Raw genomic sequence first — 22,179 nt, 5'->3', positions numbered from 1 at the left:
AGTTAGATAAAGGAAAACGACAACATACCAAATAGGCTAAAGCAATAAAGAACAAACAGAAAACCCAGAACAGGTGGCTCCTAGCAGAACAAAGCTGCCAGAGGAGATCAACATCAGCTTGAGCCAAAAAATAATAATTGTTATTATTTTAGTTCTTTTTAAATATTTATTTATTTTCCTTATTTTTTTTTGGCTGCGTCGGGTCTTAGTTGCAGCACACGGGATCTCTGTTGAGGCACGTGGGATCTTTCTCGTTATGGTATGCTCTGTAGGTGTTTCTCTCTAGTTGCGGCACACGGGATCTCTGTTGAGGCACGTGGGATCTTTCTCGTTATGGTGTGGTCTGTAGGTGTTTCTCTCCAGTTGCGGTGCGCCAGCTTCTCTCCAGTTGTGGCATGCGAGTTTTCTCTCTCTAGTTGTGGCGCACAGGCTCCAGGACATGTGGGCTCTGTAGTTTGTGGCACGCGGGCTCTCTCGTTGAGGCACGCGAGCTAAGTAGTTGTGGCACGTGGGCTTAGTTGCCTCGCGGCATGTGGGATCTTAGCTCCCCAACCAGGGATGGAACCTGCGTCCCCTGTGTTGGAAGGCAGATTCTTTACCACTGGACCACCAAGGAAGTCCCAATAATAATTATTATTAAGAACACTTAAGGAGACTTGGAGCTAAAAACATATAAAAATTCAATAGCTTAACTGAAGAACTGGAGACCAAATTAATGGTCTGAAAGATCACGTAGGAGAAATATTCAGAAACACAGAGCATAACTACAAAGTAGAAATCATGTGTACAAGATAATGTGGAGCAAAGACTCAGCCCCAGGAGAACGAATGTTAACAGGAGCTAAAGTGGAAGGGGAGAAACAGAGCAAAGGCAATGATTAAACAGATAGCAGAACAACTATTCCACAACTGCAGAGATATGAGACAGAAGATGGAAAGGTTCGAGTTCCAGGCTTTGATGGGGGGAGGGGGGAATCAACAACTAGAGACACCCTGATAAAATTTCTAAATTTAAAGAATAAAGATCTTAAAAGTCTTAAAAAAAAGTCACTCTCCAACACCAGAAGATTCTGGAGAACAAACTCATATTTTTTTTTTTTAGTAAATGAAGGCAAAGAATCAAGCATTTATCTTACCTCTCCTATACAAACTGACCTCCAGGTAAACTCTAGTGGATATGAGGAAATATTTCTTTACTTTTGTAAAGAATATAAAATATTTTATATTCCAGATAATAAGTTAAGAAAAATGATAAAATTAGAATATCAACATTTTTGCAACTCCTAATTAATTAATGGCTCTAGGCATTGTGCTTCAATAGCGGCAACTCCCCGGAGAGATAAGTAGGCATTACACACTTCCAATGGGAAGAAGACTAAACCACCTACTAAGCAGTCTGGCCAAAAAACCCCAAAAACAAAAACAAAAAACTCAACCTGAACTTGATCAAGGCTCTAGATTCAGTTATCAATTCACAAGAAATACAGAGGACAAAGGATCACGTTAACTGCACCACAGAGATGCAGTCAGCAAAATCATACTGTAAGAAATTCTTCAGAACTCGGTTTCTTCAGCGAATAAACTGCAAGGAAGGAAGAGAGGTGGATCACATAGAAGAAACCTTAAAGAATAAAAAAATACTAATCAATCATCCACGTATGGTCCTGTTTAAAAGAATTATGAAACTTATGAGACTATTAGAAATTTGAGCACTGACTATTTAATGATATTAAGGAACCATTATATTTTTAGGGTGAAAATGATGTTACGATTGTTTTTTTAAGTTCTTATCTTTTAGAGATACCAACTGAAATAGCTGATGAAATGGTATGATGGCTGTGATTTGCTTCAAAATAACATGACAGGGGCTTCCCTGATGGCGCAGTGGTTGAGAGTCCGCCTGCCGATGCAGGGGACACGGGTTCATGCCCCGGTCCAGGAAGATCCCACATGCCGCGGAGCGGCTGGGCCTGTGAGCCATGGCCGCTGAGCCTGCGTGTCCAGAGCTTGTGCTCCGCGACGGGAGAGGCCACAACAGTGAGAGGCCCGCGTACCGCAAAAAAAAAATACATAAATAACATGATGGACATGGACAGGGTAGCAACGAAGCCAGACTGGCCATGAGTTGGTAATTGTTGAAGCTGCTGATATGTATATGTGGGTTTACCGTATGTTCCGTCTACCTTTATTATATAGAAATTCAAGCACAATCAAAAAGTTTTACATAAGGCTTTTCTGTTGACTAAGTAGAAGGGTAAAAAAAGCATTCAGCTTACTACAAAGGATGCTACAATGAAATATCCTAACTCTTCTGAGAAATTCCGAACATCATAATGCCTAATATAATCCAAGAAGCTGAGAAAAAAATTACCTATTTCTGGCTCTTGGGAAATATATTTAATGGGTGATAATTTAGTATTTTACTGGAATGTTCACAGCACAATATAAAAAACTCAAAAAAGTTATTTTTAAAGACAAAGTCTTCAAAGAAAAAGATTATTTTAAGGTGTCAGAACATATACCACGTTCATATCTTCTTTCTAGTTGCTAACCTAAATGTTGCTTAAGATTTAAGTCATCAAAACAGTATTATGGTACTGGCAAAAGAATAGACACATAAACCAATGGAACAGAATAGAGAACCCAGAAATAAACCCATGTATATACAAATCAACTAATATTTGACAAGGGAGCCAAGAATATTCAATGGAGAAGAGACAGTCTCTTCAATAAATGGTACTGGGAAAATTGGATATTCACATGCAAAAGAATGAAACTAGATCCCTATCTTACATCACTCACAAATTTAACTCAAAATGAATTAAAGACTTAAATGTAAGACCTGATACCATAAAACTTCTAGAAGAAAACAAAGGGAAAAAGCTCCCTGACAATGGTCTCAGCAATGATTTTTTTTTTTTGATATAACACCTAAAGCACAAGCAACAAAAGCAAAAATAAACAAGCAGACTACATCAAACCAACAAGCTTCTGCACATCAAAGGAAATGTTCAACAAAATGAAAAGCTATGGAGTGGATAAAAATATTTGCAAACCACCTATCTTATATGGGGTTAATATTCAAAAAATATAAGGAACTCATACAAATCAACAGCAAAAACCAAATAATCCAATTTAAAAATGGGCAAAGGACCTAAAAAGACATATTTCTTCTTCTTTTTTTTTGCGGTACGTGGGCCTCTCACTGCTGTGGCCTCTCCCGCTGCGGAGCACAGGCTCCGGACACGCAGGCTCATCGGCCATGGCTCACGGGCCCAGCCGCTCCACGGCATGTGGGATCCTCCCAGACCGGGGCACGAACCCTCGCCCCCCGCATCAGCAGGTGGACTCCCAACCACCGCGCCACCAGGGAAGCCCAAAAAGACATATTTCTAAAGAACATATTCAAATGGCCAAGAGGTACATGAAATGGTGCTCAACATCACTAATCATCAGAGAAATACAAATCTAAACCACAATGAGATATTGTCTCACATTTGTCAGAATGGCTATTATCAAAAAGACAAGAGGTAACAAGTGCTGGTAAGGATGTAAAGAAAAGGGAACCCTTGTGCACTGCTGGTGGAATGTAAACTGGTACAGCCACTACGGAAAACCGTATTGAGTTTCCTAAAAAAGAGTTAAAAGTAGAACTACCATATGGCCCAGCAATTCCACTTCTGGGTATATACATCATAAGGAAATGAAATCACTATTTCAAAGAGATACCTGTACCCCCATGTTCACCGCAGCATTATTTACAATAGCCAAGACAGGGAAATAATCTAAGTGTCCATCAACAGATGAATGGATAAAGAAAATATGGTATGTATACACACACACACACACACACACACACACACACAATGGAATATTATTGGGCCATTAAAAAAAAAAAAGGAAATCTTGCCATTTGTGACAACATGAATGAACCCTGAGGGCATTATACTAAGTGAAATAAGTCAGAGAAAAACAAATACTGGATGATCTCACTCATATGTGGAATTAAAGAAAAATCAAATTCATAGCAACAGGACAGATTGGTGGAAAACAGAGGCGGGGTGGGCAAAATGGGTGGAGGTGGTCAAAAGGTACAAACTTCCAGTTATAATGATAAACAAGCTCTGGAGATGTAATGTACAACATCATGACTATAGCTAACAATATTGTATTGTATATTTGAAAGTTGCTGACAGTAGATTTTAAAAGTTATCACAAGGGGAAAAAATTTGTAACTATGTGAGGTGACGGATGGTTAACTAAACTTATTGTGGCATTTTGCAATATATACATTTATCAAATCATTATGTTGTACGTTTTAAACTTATACAATGTCAAATATTAATTATACCTCAATAAAACTGGGGAAAGATTTACATCAACCTGAGCTCTGGCTATTGTAGTATTTTGCCATCAACACAGTAGCACACACTGAGATACAGAGCCTGCCTATCACAAGCTTATACAGGCACAGCTTATACACTGGTTAAATGGTCAGAGAGCCTTCTATTTTATATTCATGTATTTGTGCAAGACTGTATGTACTATAGGACTAATCTAAAATTAATTAGGAAAAAGGTTAAAAGAAATACATGAAAATATAGAAAAGTATTTCAAATGTATTTACCTTAAAGTAACTTATACCTACATGAAAGGCTAAAATAGTGTTACTTGTCAGATATGACAAATTATGTACTTGAATTTTTTCCTGCTTTTAAGACACCTCAGAAAGTGTCAGCGCTCTATATATTGGCCCAAATTGCTGACTTATTCATCATAAAATATGAAAAATGTGCAAAATTGTTAAGTAGGCTATTAGCTGCCTCCTCACTTACTCCTGGTAGCTAAAGAGCTTCATAAATTATTTCGACGAACTTGTAGGACATATTATGCTAATATAAGTGGCCCTGCTACATACCCACTACCAAACTGTAAAATTCAGTATTTTGCTTTTGATGTTTCACAGAAATGCAAAGTGTTAACAGTAACAATAATAATAAACACGATTATAAGAGCATAACACCCAAAGCGAAAAAAAAAAGTAATTATATATACCTGGGGAATCTGTTCTTTCTTTAGAATCTAAAAATACCATCTCATGCATCAGAGCATGAGATGTGATTCCTCTTCTTTTACCACATATATCCAAATAAGATTAATAATCGTGAAATTATCTAATCCTTTTAAACCTAGCTATTGGAGTTAACTTGATCACCTTGATTAGTAGCCATAAGCAAAATATATTTACTCAAAATACCTCCCATACAACAAAGGAATAAGTTCTTTATGCCCTGATTACCAATCAAGGCCCCTCTGGTTATTGTTCTTTCTATAAAACACAGTCCTAAGACATTTCTCCAATACGTTTAAAAATCTCCCAAACTAATAAATCCTATGAAAATCACCAAGTATACCAGAAAGTGGTACCTCCCATTGGCACACCTACCCTAGGTCACTGCAACTCTTATACCTGCCACCTGCCTTGCTACCTTCACAGTCACTCTCTTCTATTTATTCACAAACAAGGTTCACTTACACCCGTAACAGTTCCAATATCCAAACTGTATTTCTAAATCTGAGTTCAAGAAACACTCTAATTTATTTCTTGGATGCCATGCTGTCATTTTTTAGGTGAAAAGCACCCTAAATTCCAAATGAGCAGGTACTTGAGCTTAATTGGCTAGATCTTCCAATGGTGAGGCCTTAATCATCTCTAAACAGAGCCCTGAATAGTGTCCAGCACACAGTAGGCAGGGAACAATCTTAAACATGAATGAATTTTAATTTTCTCAGGCCTCATTTTAAACTATAAGTTCTTAGACTCCTTCAACAACTAAAGTGAAAACAAAAACTTCACTATTATTTGTCTAGAGAAATTCTACCTTAAATCATGGTATGCAAACAAGGCATAGCCTCTATGAAAACTATGTCTGTTACACGATAAAATGAACCTTTTGTTTACTGAAGGAGAAAAGAGTTGGAAATATGTATTTATAATCTGGTGCTTTGGAAAAAAAATTTTGTCATAGGAAAAAAAATGTTAGAACATCTGTTAGAAGGTTCTTCCTCAAAAGCCTAAGCAATCTACAATATGTCACTGTATGTGACATATAATTCAATTAAACATAACAACAATTATAAAAATTATTTCTGTATCAGTCAGGTGTAGGCTAGACTATGCTGTAGAAATTAACAACCCCCCAAAGCAAAGGTTTTATTTCTCACTCACACTACCTATGCATCCTCCTTCTACCTGTCTTCCCACTTACCTCACACTGCCCATCTTTCTCACAATAGGACCTAAGCTGACAGAGCGGCAGATACCTGCAACACTGTAGCAAAGAGAAAGATGACAATGAATCATACACTGGCTCCTAAAGCTCCTGTCCATGACATAGGTCATTTCTGCTCACATTTCACTGGCCAAAACCAGTCACATGACACACAACTTCAAAGAGGCCAGGGATATGCAATCTTAGTATATCTGGTGAACAACACCAAAGACTACTACTTTAAAAAAGACATTATCTGGAATCAGATGGATTTAGGATCAAATCCTTGTTTTGCAACTTAGAAGTATACTTAAAAATAAAAATAGTAATAACTATGTTATGGGGTCATCAGAAAGATTAAATGACATAATGCAAAATCAGATACTTAACCAGAATACCTGACCTTGATTCATTCATTCAATAAATATTTGGGGGATATCTGCTAATCACCATTCTAGGTACTGACATATAGTAATTATGTACTAAATAAGTTTTTTTGTTTGTTGCTATTAGAAATGCCTTTTGAATTCCAACCAGGGCCCCCAGGAATAAGCCTTCATTTCTTAGCAGTCTCAGGATTCAGAAGAGACTTGTTCTCTTGTTCTCCAATAAACATTTTCTTTCTTATATGGTAATAGAACCCCTGATTTTTAGCTGGACACATGATCTCGTGGAATTCAGACTACATATGCCAGCTGTCCACACAGTTAAGATGACCACAGCTCTAAGTTCTGACTACAGGAGGAGGTGTCATGTGGCAACTTACCAGAAACTTCCTTAGGGGACAGCAGGTGTGAATCTTTTGTCTACTTCTTCATCCTTTCCTCCACCAGGCTGTCTAGAATATCAGTTCTATCTTGGACTATGAGACCACGGCCGTGCATGGCAGAGGAACAAAATAGAAGGATCCTCATTTCCTGACACTGTGGAGTGTCATACCAGCCCTGTACTGTTATGTGAATAATAAACTTGCATCTTATTTAATCCACTATTATTTTGCATTTTCTATTACTCAGAGCCAATCTTAATCCTAATCAACAAAGCAACATAACCTGTTAACTCTTTAAAAAAGCAAGCTGCATGAAAGAATAGTAACTCTTGACACCTGTACCTCTTCATAAGAGAAGATACCACTGTCAGTAGCAGCAGTGTACAGCAGAATGGCTTGAGGAAGACAAGACTTTTAGAATCAGTTCTTCCACTCCTATGTAAACCTTTGGCAAGCTGTTTAACCTAGCCAGGCATAAGTTTCTTGTATATAAAATGGTAATTAGATCTAAATAGAGCTATTAAATGTGAGAATTAGGAGGCTTCCCTGGTGGCGCAGTGGTTGAGAGTTTGCCTGCCGATGTAGGGGACACGGGTTCGTGCCCCGGTCCGGGAAGATCCCACATGCCACGGAGCGGCTGGGCCTGTGAGCCATGGCCGCTGAGCCTGCGCGTCCGGAGCCTGTGCTCCACAACGGCAGAGGCCACAATAGTGAGGCCCGCGTACAGCAAAAAAAAAAAAAAAAAAAAAATGTGAGAATTAGTGTGAAGAGGTTTATGAAAATACTTCATAAATTATTAAATAGTATCAGTATTACTTTGGCAATTGTTCCCTCTCCCTACCTTTCCTTCAGAATTGGGGCATGAAGACAGATTGCAGTACATAAGAATCACCTAGACAGTTACCCTCAGAGATTCTGATTCAGTAGGTCTAGCACAAGAACCATGAATCTGCAGCTTCAACAAGCACCCCCCAAGGGACTGTGGAAAGTAGTCTGCCTACTACACTTTGAGAAACACCACTCTAGTGATCAGACCCTACATATTTTTGTAATCCTGTGCTCAAGTGCCCCAATATTTTGATTGTGATGAAACACAAGAACAGTTCCATAGCTTCTCCAGTGCCTAACTAAATGCCAAGTACCAAAGAGATAATTTAATAATTTTTGTTGAATTGATGAAATGAAGTGGAAAATGACAAAATGGGACAGGATTAAATGACCCACTATGGACTTCCACTTTTGGCCAACATAATGTAACAGGGACCAAACTTGCCTTCCTGCCTGAAACAGCTAAAAACTGGACAAATTAGAGGAAACAACATTTTCAAGACACTGGATATCAAGTAATAAAGGACATGATTCCTGAGAAATAACAAGAAACAAAGGAGATGAGCCTTACTGTTGCCCTAGTTACTTCTTGGGGAAAGCTTCCAGGCCAAAGTACAAGAAGAAGGAGCACAGAACCTGGTGTGTGGTCCCTGAGTAGAGGGGAGAGAGATGCCAAGTCCAGGTAGGTCAGAGTGGCTAGAGTTTGCAAGCCAGAATACCGGAGAAGAGAGAGCTGTACCAAGAGAGATCCCTCCTCAAATCTTCAGCATACACACATGTGTGAGCAAATGACCAGAGGCTGGGCAAAAAACCACCTGAAAGGACTTAAAGGAACAATCCTGAGCGCTTACACAGGGCAGGGAATAGGGTCTGTTCTTATCAGCCAGAGTGAGAAACCTCATAATTTAAGGACACTGGGTAGAGTACGTATGCTGAAGAATTTTGCCTCAGGAGTGGGAAAAAAATGATCCCTAGATCAAATGCTGCTCTGCTCTCACCTGACAAAGCTCAAGCAAGACCTGAAAGGATTAAACTGTTTCCAAATAACTTATCCCAGCAAAAAGCTCAAGAATATTTATAGGAATCCAAAAATATCCTGCACCCAACAGGGTAAAATTCATATCAGGCATCCAATCAAAAATTACCAGGTATGCAAAGAAGAACTACTACTTCACTATTTTCAAAAATAATTTTCTTGGGCTTTTACTGAATCTTAAATTTTCCTTAAAAAAAACCCTACAATCATTTTTATCATTTTCACCCTGTGTGTTAATCTCAAAAGTCCTCATCTACATAACTGAACTGCTATTCCCCAAATGAAATATTAACACTTCTAAGACAAACAGCATAGGGGTTAAAGGAACAAGCTTTAGAGGCATGAAAAACAGGGTCCGAATTCTCTCTTAACTTATCTGTGTTCCTGGGCAAGCCACCGAACCTCTCTGAGTTTTAGTTCCCTTATCTATAAAAGGGGATAATAATATTTACTTCATAGGGCTGCTATAAGAAATATCCTGAAGTAAACAATAAACAGTAGCTATCACATCATAATTAGCACACTATCATAAGAAAAGTTACCACACACAGACATTTACTGAGCACCTATCATATGCTAAGTAATATGCAGGCACAAGGAATATAAAGAAAAAAAGGACACTGTTAAGAGGACCCAAAGTATATCTTATGTTGAATCTGCATTTAACAGTTCAAGTACAAACTTCATTTTGTATTTCTTAATTTCTAAGTAGGGCAATTATTTTAAGTTCCTTCTATAAAAATTAAAGGATTTTTTTCCCTTTGAAAGGAAAAAATAAGAAGTTGTCAGGTTCAACCAATTAGGGCATGTGTGAGAAATCCTTGGAATCTGGAAAACGTGGTAAAACTTTAATTGAAAAGCAATCTGCGCGGGTGCCTTCAAGATGGCGGAGGAGTAAGACGGGGAGATCACCTTCCTCCCCACAAATACATCAAAAATACATCTACATGTGGAACAACTCCTACAGAACACCTACTGAACACTGGCAGAAGACCTCACACTTCCCAAAAGATGCCGTCAGGCGATCTACATGCAGAGGCGGGGCTAAATCCAAAGCTAAACCCCAGGAGCTCTGTGAACAAGAAGAGAAAGGGAAATTTCTCCCAGCAGCCTCAGGAGCAGCGCATTAATTCTCCACAATCAACTTGATGTACCCTGCATCTCTGAAATACGTCAACAGACAACGAATCATCCCAACATTGAGGTAGTGGACTTTGGGAGCAACTGTAGACTTGGGGTTTGCTTTCTGCATCTAACTTGTTTCTGGTTTTATCTTAGTTTAGTATCTAGAGCTTATTATCATTGGTAGATTTGTTTATTGATTTGGTTTCTCTCTTCCTTTTTTAATTGCTTTTACATATATATATTTTTTTCTTTTCTCTTTTTGTGAGTGTGTATGTTTCTTTGTGTGATTTTGTCTGTATAGCTTTGCTTTTGCCATTTGTCCTAGGGTTCTGACTGTCCGTTTTTTGCTTTTGTTTTAGTATAGTTTTTAGCACTTTTATCATTCGTGGATTTGTTTTTTGGTTTGGTTGCTCTCTTCTTTCTCTTTCTTTTTATCGCTTTTCTATTTTTAATGATTTTTTTCTATTTTAATAACTTTATTTTATTCTCTCTCTCTCTCTCTCTCTTTCTTTTTCTCCCTTTTCTTCTGAGCCATGTGGCTGACATGGTCTTGGTGCTCTGCCCGGGTGTCAGGCCTCAGCCTCTCAGGTGGGAGAACCGAGTTCAGGACATTGGTCCACCAAAGACCTCCCAGCCCCACGTAATATAAAACGGCAAAAGCTCTCTGAGAGATCTCCATCTCAATGCTAAGACCCAGCTCCACTCAATGACCAGCAAGCTACAGTGCTGGACAACCTATGTCAAAAAACTAGCAAGACAGGAACACAAACCTACCCATTAGCAGAGAGGCTGCCTAAAATCATAATAAGTTCACAGACACCCCAAAACACACCACCGGACGTGGTCCTGTCCACCAGAAAGGCAAGATCCAGACTCATCGACCAGAACACAGGCACCAGTCCCCTCCACCAGGAAGCCTACACAACCCACTGAACCAACCTTACACACTGGGAGCAGACAACAAAAACAACGGGAACTACGAACCTTCAGCCTGCAAAAAGGGGACCCCAAACATAGTAAGTTAAGCAAAATGAGAAACACACAGCAGATGAAGGAGCAAGGTAAAAACCCACCAGACCAAACAAATGAAGAGTAAATAGGCAGTCTACCTGAAAAAGAATTCAGAGTAATGATAGTAAAGATGATCCAAAATCTTGGAAATAGAATGGAGAAAATACAAGAAACGTTTAACAAGGACCTAGAAGAACCAAAGAGCAAACAAACTAATGATGAACAACACAATAAATGAAATTAAAAATTCTCTAGAAGGAATCAGTAGCAGAATAACTGAGGCAGAAGAACGGATAAGTGACCTGGAAGATAAAATAGTGGAAATAACTACCATAGAGCAGAATAAAGAAAAAAGAATGAAAAGAATTGAGGACAATCTCAGAGACCTCTGGGACAACATTAAACACACCAACATTCGAATTATAGGGGTCCCAGAAGAAGAGAAAAAAAGGGACTCAGAAAATATTTGAAGAGATTATAGCTGAAAACTTCCCTAAAATGGGTAAGGAAATAGTCAATCACGTCCAGAAAGCACACAGAGTCCCATACAGGATAAATCCAAGGAGAAACACGTCAAGACACATATTAATCAAACTATCAAAAATTAAATACAAAGAAAAAATATTAAAAGCAACAAGGGAAAAGCAACAATTAACATACAAGGGAATTCCCATAAGGATAACAGCTGATCTTTCAGCAGAAACTCTGCAAGCCAATATTACTCTACCCAGCAAGGATCTCATTCAGATTAAACAGAGAAATTAAAACCTTTACAGACAAACAAGAGCTAAGAGAATTCAGCACCACCAAACCAGCTCTACAACAAATGCTAAAGGAACTTCTCTAGGCAGGAAACACAAGACAAGGAAAAGACTTACAATAACAAACCCAAAACAATTAAGAAAATGGTAATAGGAACATACATATCAATAACTACCTTAAATGTAAATGGATTAAATGCTCCAACCAAAAGACATAGACTGGCTGAATGGATACAAAAACAAGACCCGTATATATGCTGTCTACAAGAGACCCACTTCAGACCTAGGGACACATACAGACTGAAAGGGAGAGGATGGAAAAAGATATTCCATGCAAATGGAAATCAAAAGAAAGCTGGAGTAGCAATTCTCATATCAGACAAAATAGACTTTAAATTAAACACTACTACAAGAGACAAAGGAGGACACTACATAATGATCAAGGGATCAATCCAAGAAAAAGATATTACAATTGTAAATATTTATGCACCCAACAAAGGAGCACCTCAATACATAAGGCAAATGCCATAAAAGGGGGAACTGACAGTAACACAATAATAGTAGGGGACTTTAACACCCCACTTTCACCAATGGACAGATCATCCAAAATGAAAATAAATAAGGAAACACAAGCTTTAAATGATACATTAAACAAGATGGACTTAACTGATATTTATAGGACATTCCATCCCAAAACAGCAAATTATACTTTCTTCTCAGTGCTCATGGAACATTCTCCAGGATAGATCATATCTTGGGTCACAAATCAAGCCCTGGTAAATTTAAGAAAACTGAAATCATATCAAGTATCTTTTCCGACCACAATGCTATGAGACTAGATATCAATTACATGAAAAAGTGTGTAAAAAATACAAACACACGGAGGCTAAACAATACATTACTAAATAACCAAGAGATCACTGAAGAACTCAAAGAGAAAATCAAAAAATACTTGGAAACAAATGACAATGAAAACACAACAACACAGAACCTATGCAGTGCAGCAAAAGCAGTTCTAAGAGGGAAGTTTATAGCAATACAATCCTACCTCAAGAAACAAACATCTCAAATAAACAACCTAACCTTACACCTAAAGCAATTAGAGAAAAAAGAACAAAAAGACCCCAAAGTTAGCAGAAGGAAAGAAATCATAAAGATCAGATCAGAAATAAGTGAAAAAGAAATGAAGGAAAACAACAGCAAAGATCAATAAAACTAAAAGCTGGTTCTTTCAGAAGAGAAACAAAATTGATAAATCATTAGCCAGACTCATCAAGAAAAAAAGGGAGAAGACTCAAATCAGTAGAATTAGAAGCGGAAAAGGAGAAGTTAACAACTGACACTGCAGAAACACAAAGGATCATGAGAGATTACTACAAGCAACTATATGCCAATAAAATGGACAACCTGGAAGAAATGGGCAAATTCTTAGAAAAGCACAACCTTCTGAGACTGAACCAGGAAGAAACAGAAAATATAAACAGACCAATCACAAGCACTGAAATTAAGACTGTGATTAAAAATCTTCCAACAAACAAAAGCCCAGGACCAGATGGCTTCACGGGCAAATTCTATCAAACATTTAGAGAAGAGCTAACACCTATCCTTCTCAAACTCTTCCAAAATATAGTGGAGGGAGGAATACTCCCAAACTCATTCTACGAGGCCACCATCACCCTGATACCAAAACCAGACAAAGATGTCACAAGAAAACTACAAGCCAATATCACTGATGAACATAGATGCAAAAATCCTCAACAAAATACTAGCAAACAGGATCCAACAGCACATTAAAAGGATCATACACCATGATCAAGGATCATACTCCATGATCAATTATCCTGGGATAAAACCCAGTGGGGGTTTATCCCAGGAATGCAAGGATTCTTCAACATATGCAAATCAATCAATGTGATAAACCATATTAACAAATTGAAGGAGAAAAGCCATGATCATCTTAATAGATGCAGAAAAGGCTTTCGACAAAATTCAACACCCTTTTATGATAAAAACTCTCCAGAAAGTAGGCATAGAGGGAACTTACCTCAACATAATAAAGGCCATACATGACAAACTTACAGCCAATATCGTTCTCAATGGTGAAAAACTGAAACCATTTCCTCCAAGGTCAGGAAGAAGACAAGGTTGTCCACTCTCGCCACTATTATTCAACATAGTTTTGGAAGTTTTAGCCACAGCAATTAGAGAATAAAAAGAAATAAAAGAAATCCAAATCGGAAAAGAAGAAATAAAGCAGTCACTGTTTGCAGATGACATGATACTATACATAGAGAATCCTAAAGATGCTACCAGAAAGCTACTAGAGCTAATCAATGAATTTGGTAAAGTAGCAGGATACAAAATCAATGCACAGAAATCTCTTGCATTCTTAAATATCATTTTTCCTAATGATGAAAAATCTGAAAGAGAAATGAAGGAAACACTCCCATTTACCACTGCAACAAAAAGAATAAAATACCTAGGAATAAACCTACCTAAGGAGACAGAAGACCTGTATGCAGAAAACTATAAGACACTGGTGAAAGAAACTAAAGATGATACAAACAGATAGAGAGACACACCATGTTCTTGGACTGGAAGAATCAACACTGTGAAAATGACTATACTACCCAAAGCAATCTACAGATTCAATGCAATCCCTATTAAACCACCAATGGCATTTTTCACAGAACTAGAACAAAAAAATTCACAATTTGTTTAGAAACACAAAAGATCCCGAATAGCCAAAGCAATCCTGAGGAAGAAAAACAGAGCTGGAAGAATCAGGCTCCCTGACTTCAGACTATAATACAAAGCTACAGTAATCAAGACAATATGGTACTGGCACAAAAACAGAAATATAGATCAGTGGAACAGGATAGAAAGCCCAGAGATAAACCCATGCACAAAAAACGTTCACCTTATCTTTGATAAAGCAGGCAAGAATGGAGAAAAGACAGCCTCTTCAATAAGTCATGCTGGGAAAACTGGACAGGTACATGTAAAAGAATGAAATTAGAACACCTGCTAACACCATACACAAAAATAAACTCAAAATGGATTAAAGACCTAAATGTAAGGCCAGACACTATAAAACTCTTAGAGGAAAACATAGGCAGAACACTCTATGGCATAAATCACAGCAAGATCCTTTTTGACCCACCTCCTAGAGAAATGGAAATAAAAACAAAAATAAACAAGTGGGACCTAATGAAACTTAAAAGCTTTTGCACAGCAAAGGAAACCATAAACAAGACGAAAAAACCCTCAGAATGGGAGAAAATATTTGCAAATTAAGCAACTGACAAAGGATTAATCTCCAAAATATACAAGCATCTCATGCAGCTCAATATCAAAAAAACAAACAACCCAATCCAAAAATGGGCCAAAGACCTAAATAAACATTTCTCCAAAGAAAATATACAGACTGCCAACAAACACATGAAAGGATGCTCAACATCACTAATCATTAGAGAAATGCAAATCAAAACTACAATTTCACCTCACACCAGTCAGAATGGCCATCATCAAAAAATCTACAAACAATAAATGCTGGAGAGGGTGTAGAGAAAAGGGAACCCTCTTGCACTGTTGGTGGGAATGTAAACTGATACAGCCACTATGGAGAACAGTATGGAGGTTCCTTAAAAAACTAAAAATAGAACTACCATACGACCCAGCAATCCCACTACTGGGCATATACCCTGAGAAAACCATAATTCAAAAAGAGTCATGGACCACAATGTTCATTGCAGCTCTATTTACAATAGCCAGGACATGGAAGCAACCTAAGTGTCCACTGACAGATGAATGGATAAAGAAGATGTGGTACATATATACAGTGGAATATTACTCAGCCATAAAAAGAAACAAAACTGAGTTATTTGTAGTGAGGTAGATGGACCTAGAGTCTGTCATACAGAGTGAAATAAGTCAGAAAGAGAAAAACAAATACCATATGCCAACACATATATATGGAAACTAAAAAAAAAGTTCTGAAGAACCTAGGGGCAGGACCGGAATAAAGACGCAGATGTTGAGAATGGACTTGATGACAAGGGGATGGGGAAGGGTAAGCTGGGACAATGTGAGAGAGTGGCATGGACATATATACACTACCAAACGTAAAATAGATAGCTAGTGGGAAGCAGCCGCATAGCACAGGGAGATCAGCTCGGTGCTCTGTGTCCACCTAGAGGGGTGGGATAGGGAGGGTGGGAGGGAGACGCAAGAGGGAGGAGATATGGGGATATATGCATATATAGCTGATTCACTTTGTTATACAGCAGAAACTAACACACTACTGTAAAGCTATTATACTCCAATAAAGACGTTTTTAAAATAAATAAAAGCAACCTGCAATTAACATCACCTTTCAAAATTATTCTCAAATTAGTAAACTAAATTACATTCAGCCATAAAATACATAAAATGGACCAATCTGTTATTATGATAATCCTTTCAGAAAGGCTGGGCTAACAGATGTAAGGAATTAAAATCAAGTTCAAGATGTATTTCATTTGCTCATTCCACTTAAATGACAGACGGTTTAAATATTAACCCTATTAATAAAATGTTTGTATATTCATTGTGAATCTGATTGCCTTACCTCATGACTCCACAAATTCATTTTATTAATTTTACTATAGGGCTGCCCATTTCATTCAAGGTCTTCTACACTCTTGCCTCGCAAAGTTTGGTCCTTGGACCAACAGCAGCAGCATCACCTGGAAGCTGGTTAGAACTACAGAATTTCACTGCCCATACCAGACCTACTAAGTCAGAATTTGCATTTTTCAAAAATATTCCCAAGTGAGGGGCTTCCCTGGTGGCACAGTGCTTAAGAGTCCGCCTGCCGATGCAGGGGACGCCGGTTCGTGCCCCGGTCCGGGAAGATCCCACATGCCGCGGAGCGGCTGGGCCCGTGAGCCACAGCCGCTGAGCCTGCGCGTCCGGAGCCTGTGCTCCACAACGGGAGAGGTCACAACGGTGAGAGGCCCGCGTACCGAAAAAAAAAAAAAAAAAAATCCCCAAGTGATTTCCACGCACATTGACATCTGAGTAGCACAGTTCTAAACTGTTGATTTTTTTTCACACTTTTTTTTCTTACAGTATTACAAAAAGTGTATTTGCTTCCAAATTGTGGTTAACTTATCTACAGATAGTAACTTTTCATAATAATTCAACTCAGACAAATAAATCAATATATACATTCCATAGTCTATATATAAGATGTCTTAGACTTGACCTTACCTCTCAACTAGGACTTCAAGTCTTAGAAGTACTAGACTTGTTGTACTATTCATTTTTTCTCTTAAGTCAACATTTTTGCCTTAGCATGTAGCCACTGTGATGAAAGTCTTCTCTGTAATTAAACAACTATATAGAACAGTACCAGGAAATCAGATTCTCCCCACAATTTCAGGAAAAAATGAAAAAACTCAAAATAGATTTCAAGGTTGAACTTAAAAGTCCCCTAGAGGAAAAAAAAGCCCAGAATGACTCTATTCTCCACAATAATATATTTTTATGCTTTACCTAACACATATTTTTTTACTGCAGGTACCACATATTTTTAAAATGAGAAATTCACATGGGATTTAGTGAAGCTCTTTAGATGGCTCATCTTTTATCACTACTATTGCACAATAGTCACAGAACTCATAAAATAGAACAAATCTTGTTTTCTCTTTCGTTTTTCCCTCCCCAAATGACAGACCTGGGCTGAAACTGATCACAGCAGGTAGGATGGTTCGGCACAGATTCAAAGGAAGGTACAAATGTTCAGTTTTCAAAAGCACTGCAAAAGCCAAACCTCATCCCTTGTCACTGTAGCTGTGGCTTTATGCCAAACATCAGAAAACTGTTGAGAAGTGCCGCTCCTTATAAGCAATTATGAAGAGCTTTGCAAAGAAAAGGGGGGAAAAGTAATAACAGTTCCTTAGGATGGTCAATGTCCCTGGCCTCTGGGTTGCAATATAGGAATCTAATAGTTACCCAGTTGCATCTGAGGCCATGCATCCAACAAAGATGCCTGAGGTGAAAGGGTTTAAAGGGTGTTAAGAGAAGGTATCGAGGAACCTGTTGGGCAGTTTCAAAAATTAATTATGTTCTCAAACGTTCCCAGTTTGTTTTACAAGATCCTATTATAGATTAGTCATTCTTCGATTTAACTCTTTATTCACCCCATTTTGCATCTGCAGCCTATACAATTTCTCAGGTTACCATGTTCCACAAGAGTACAACTAAGTATTTAATGCCTTTTTTAATGGTCTTAGCTCTAATAGTCTAGATTTGGTGAACAATTCATTATGCCCCATCTCTACTCACATTCACAGCCAAGTCTCTCAGAAGAGGTGTCCACGCACATTGGCCACACTTCCTCACCTACTAGTCACTCTTCAGCCCACCCCTATCTAGCTTCCACCCCCTTCACTCCACTGAAACTTCTCTTGGTAAAGACCATTAAGGAACTTCATGTTGCTAAATCCAATGGACACCCCTCAGTCGTCATTATCCTTCACTCTGCAGCATTATTCAACAAAGTTAATTGTTCTCTCCCTCTTGAAGTAACTTTTTGTAGCTTTGATGGACCTGCTTTCTCCTGGGTGCCTCCCAACTCTCTGTCGCTTGCCAATCTTCTTTAGGAAGTCAGTCCCCTCCTGACCTACCTTGGGGCTTGGTCCTGGAATCTCGTATCATCTCATAACTATAAATGTCACCTTCGTGTTGATGACACATTTACATCTCCAGCCCAGATGTTTCTTCTGAGTCTAGACCAGCATACCCAACTACCCATTCGATATCCCCACTTGGATGCTGCATAAGCACATTGAAACCCAATACATCTGAAACTGAAGTCTTGGATCTTTCCTTCACTGTTCCTCTTCCAGTGTTTCCCAACCCAGTTGATCCTGCCAGAAACCCAAAAGTTGTTTACTCTCACCACTTATACCCAATCAATCTCCAAGTCCTGTCATTTTGGCCTCCAAAATACAGCTTTAACATGCCTGGTCTCCCCATCTCTACTGCCATCCTCCCACCCCTGCCCTCCCGTCTAAGTCATTACCATCTCGTGCCTGCCACACTGCAAAAGCATTCTGTGTGATCTTCCTGACTCTACTCATATTCCTCTCCAATTCTGTCTCCACACTTCAACCAGAGTGAACTTTCAAAGATGAAAATGCTCCAACTTGAAATCCTTCAGTGTCTTCCTATTGGTTTTAGGACACTGTTCACAAGGCATCTGCCTACCTCTCCAGACAACCTCATTCCATGTTATCAGTCTCCTTGTTCTCTAAGTACCAGCCTTACTCTTTCTGTCTGCACATTACACATGCTGAGGTTTTCCAGGTGCAGGGCCTCCGCACACGTTGCATCCTCTACCTGGAATAATTGTTCTCTTTCTTTTACTTTTCTCCTACCCGCTGCTGCCCAAACCACACCAACATATACACACATGCACAATCCAAAACCCCAGGGTCCACATCCAACAGTCAAGCCAGACCAAAAGGAACTGAATGATCAGCAACCCATGGCATTAAAACATATCACCAGGACAGAAAAAAAAAAAAAAGGATATCAGTAAACCCTTACATAACTTTATATGAGGCACTGTTTCAGGTGATTTATATATATTAACTTAATCAGTGCTCACAACAATCTTACCAAGTAGATACTATTATTATCCCTATTTTAAGATAAGGTAAATAAGGTACAGAGAGAATAAGTAGCTTAACCAAGGTCACAGAAATTCAGTGGCAAAGCTAGGATTCAAATTTAGTCCTTCTTCTGTGTGACGCTTGGCTGCCTGAAGAAAGACAACTTGATTAAAGACTATTCAACCCTCCCTTCCACATAAGGGATGTGAAACTAGTTTACATAATTATACAGTATCTGCATAAATACTATGTCCTCCACTAGACTAAAAACAAACGAGGGTAGGGATCATTTATACCTTGTTCACTGATATACATCCCCGAGCACAATGAATAAAATCTAACACATAACTGACGCTCAGTAAATATCTGTCGAATATATGAATGTTTACCACTCCCTTGCATAATTATTTTGAGAATGCACTGGGTTCCAATCATTATACGTATTTCCTACGTTAGCTGTCGGCTAACCGCCCCTATCAGTCCTCTCCTTCAGTCGCCGTGGCTCTCGGCATGGCACTCAGGTACCAGGCCACAGCCTCCCCTCCCTCCCCGGGGTGGGTGAGAGCCTCCCGGCCCTTCCCGCCCTCAGGCCTCACCTTCCATGTTGGGGAAGAGGCTGTGCCAGCTTCCTGGCCAGGCCCAGGTGGCTCTCCAGTGCCCGAGGGCATGAAGCGGGCATACCGCTGCAGAGGCCACTGTGCCGCACCTCCTCCCGGGAGCCCGAAACCCGCGTGCTCTTTTCCCGCCTCCGCCATGTTCGGCCTCCTGGCTAGCGCAGCCGCAGCTCGCTGGTGCCTGCCAATCGGCTCAACTAACCAATCAGGAAGCGAGGTGACCCAAGGCCCACCCTCCCCAAGAGTGGAAGCCAATGGACAGGCCCCGGAGACTAGAACGGGCAGCGGGGTGAGGAGGAGCGGGGAGGGAGAGTTGGAGGGCAGTAGGGGTTGGGGGCGGTGCTCTTGGGGTTAAAGTCGTAGCTGTGGGCCTTGGGCGTCTTCTCGTCGTGCTGGACAAAGTGAGGATGGTGACTTCCATCCTGAAGTGGGACTGTGACGCTTATAAATGGTAGTTGGTCTTGCCTTTGCTTTGTTCGGGCCCTCCCCTTCCCTCAGGCAGCCCAGGTCATTGTCCGGCTGCTCTGAGACCTTTGGGAAAACTGGCCCGACTCCCTGTAACTTCTATGTGCTGGGGCTAGGCCGGCTCTTCGAGGCTGTCTGGACAAGTGTGTTTTCCTTCCTCACAGAAGACTTTCAGATGACAGTGGCGCTGCTCACCTGAACCCCACCGCAGCACAGCCCCAGTTCCACCCACCATTCAGGAAGTAGGGTTATTTCCTCATCATCCTGCAGCCCACTAGACATATTCCCCCCAGACGGGCAAGTTCTCTTTTAAAGAAGGTAGAGAATGGGTGGGATGTTGCTGACAGTGAAAGGTGTACCTCAATCAAAAGCAGGTGCAACTCAGTGACAGGCCTGAGTGATTTATAATCAACAAAGCACTTCTACACCTGTTATTTCATTTCTCCTCTCAATAACCTTGCGGTAAATTAAAGAAGCAAAACAGAGATTTTTACCCCCGTTGAATAGATGGAGGCAAAATAATGTCCTGATAGTAGAAGTAACTTGTATAAGGTTACACAGCCAGAGTAGAACTGTGGACTCTGCACTCTCTCCATGTGTCCACCCCACTTGCAAAGAATTTGGGTATCTGTCCAGTTTGTGTCAAATCAGAAGCATTGTGTATGGAAGATGAAAGCTATGTTAACCAAACTAATAGAGTTAAAATGTAAACAATTTTTAAAACCATGCATTTCAAAGGGTACTAAATGTATAGACAATGGTTGGAGAAGTGGTAATTTATTCACTCAACAAAGCACCATTAAATACCTACGGTTTATAACTATGTTAGTCACCACAGGGGTTATGGAAATGGGTAAGGCAGCATCTATCCTTCTAGGGCCTCAGGATCTAATAAGACAAAGAGAGGTACCTATGATACCTGACAGTTAATGCCAAGTGAAAGGTGCTCTAGGGATTCAGATAGGGTAAAAGTCTGCAAACAGGAATGGCAGTGACATTTCAGTCCTAACTTGAAAGGTGAGAAAAAGCATCCCAAGGGAAGATGGAAGAAATTGGTATTCCAAATGGAGGGCAAGTTGAGGAGCAAAGTTGCAGAGATGAGGATAGTGACATAACCAGCCAGAATGCAAGGGATTTTAAGGAAGATGAGGCTACAAAGGTGAGGCAGAAGAGCACTGAACAGCAGCTAAGGAGAGTGAGTTTTACTTGGTAGATGGTGAGGAGCATGGAAAATTGGCATAGGGGAGTGACACTATCATAATGGTGGTCCAGGCAGACTAATCTTTGAGGGACATGTAGAATAAATTGCATTTAAGACAAGGGATATATTTTAGTGATCTTTCCATTAGTCCAGTAGAGCTTGAAGGGGTCAGATGTTAGAAATGGCTTCTGAAGGTCCTTAAATGACACAGTAGTACTGTATTTAATATAGTAGTAAATGGTTAGAAACTTGGTTTGAATCCCAATTCCAGCACTTGCCAGCTGTGTGACCTTGGGATGTCACTTAACTTCTCCGTGAAACAGGGTTAGCAAATACCCTTACAGGGTCCTAGGGAGGATAAAATAAGATCATATGTGGGAAATTTCTTGGTAAATTACAAAGCGGTACACTGTGGGTACTTTCTATTTGCAGGGTTA

General features: G+C 39.6%; 1 protein-coding gene across 2 annotated transcripts in view; it reads right to left on the bottom strand.

The window, feature by feature from the left end:
- Nucleotides 1–20,221, bottom strand: part of REC114 (REC114 meiotic recombination protein) — a 98,284-nt gene extending 78,063 nt beyond the window's left edge. Inside the window, exon 1 of one of the 2 annotated variants that reach the window (XM_065871455.1) lies at nucleotides 20,059–20,221. In XM_065871455.1, coding sequence (XP_065727527.1) covers nucleotides 20,059–20,217 — 159 coding nt within the window. In that variant the 5' untranslated portion in view covers nucleotides 20,218–20,221. The remainder of the gene's footprint in view (nucleotides 1–20,058) is intronic. The other variant, XM_065871456.1, reaches the window with a different exon arrangement.
- Nucleotides 20,222–22,179: the final 1,958 nt, after the last annotated feature.

Source organism: Phocoena phocoena, chromosome 2 (genome assembly GCF_963924675.1).
Source record: "Phocoena phocoena chromosome 2, mPhoPho1.1, whole genome shotgun sequence".
Taxonomy (NCBI): Eukaryota; Metazoa; Chordata; class Mammalia; order Artiodactyla; family Phocoenidae; genus Phocoena; species Phocoena phocoena.
This window is presented reverse-complemented; position numbering and strand designations above follow the sequence as displayed.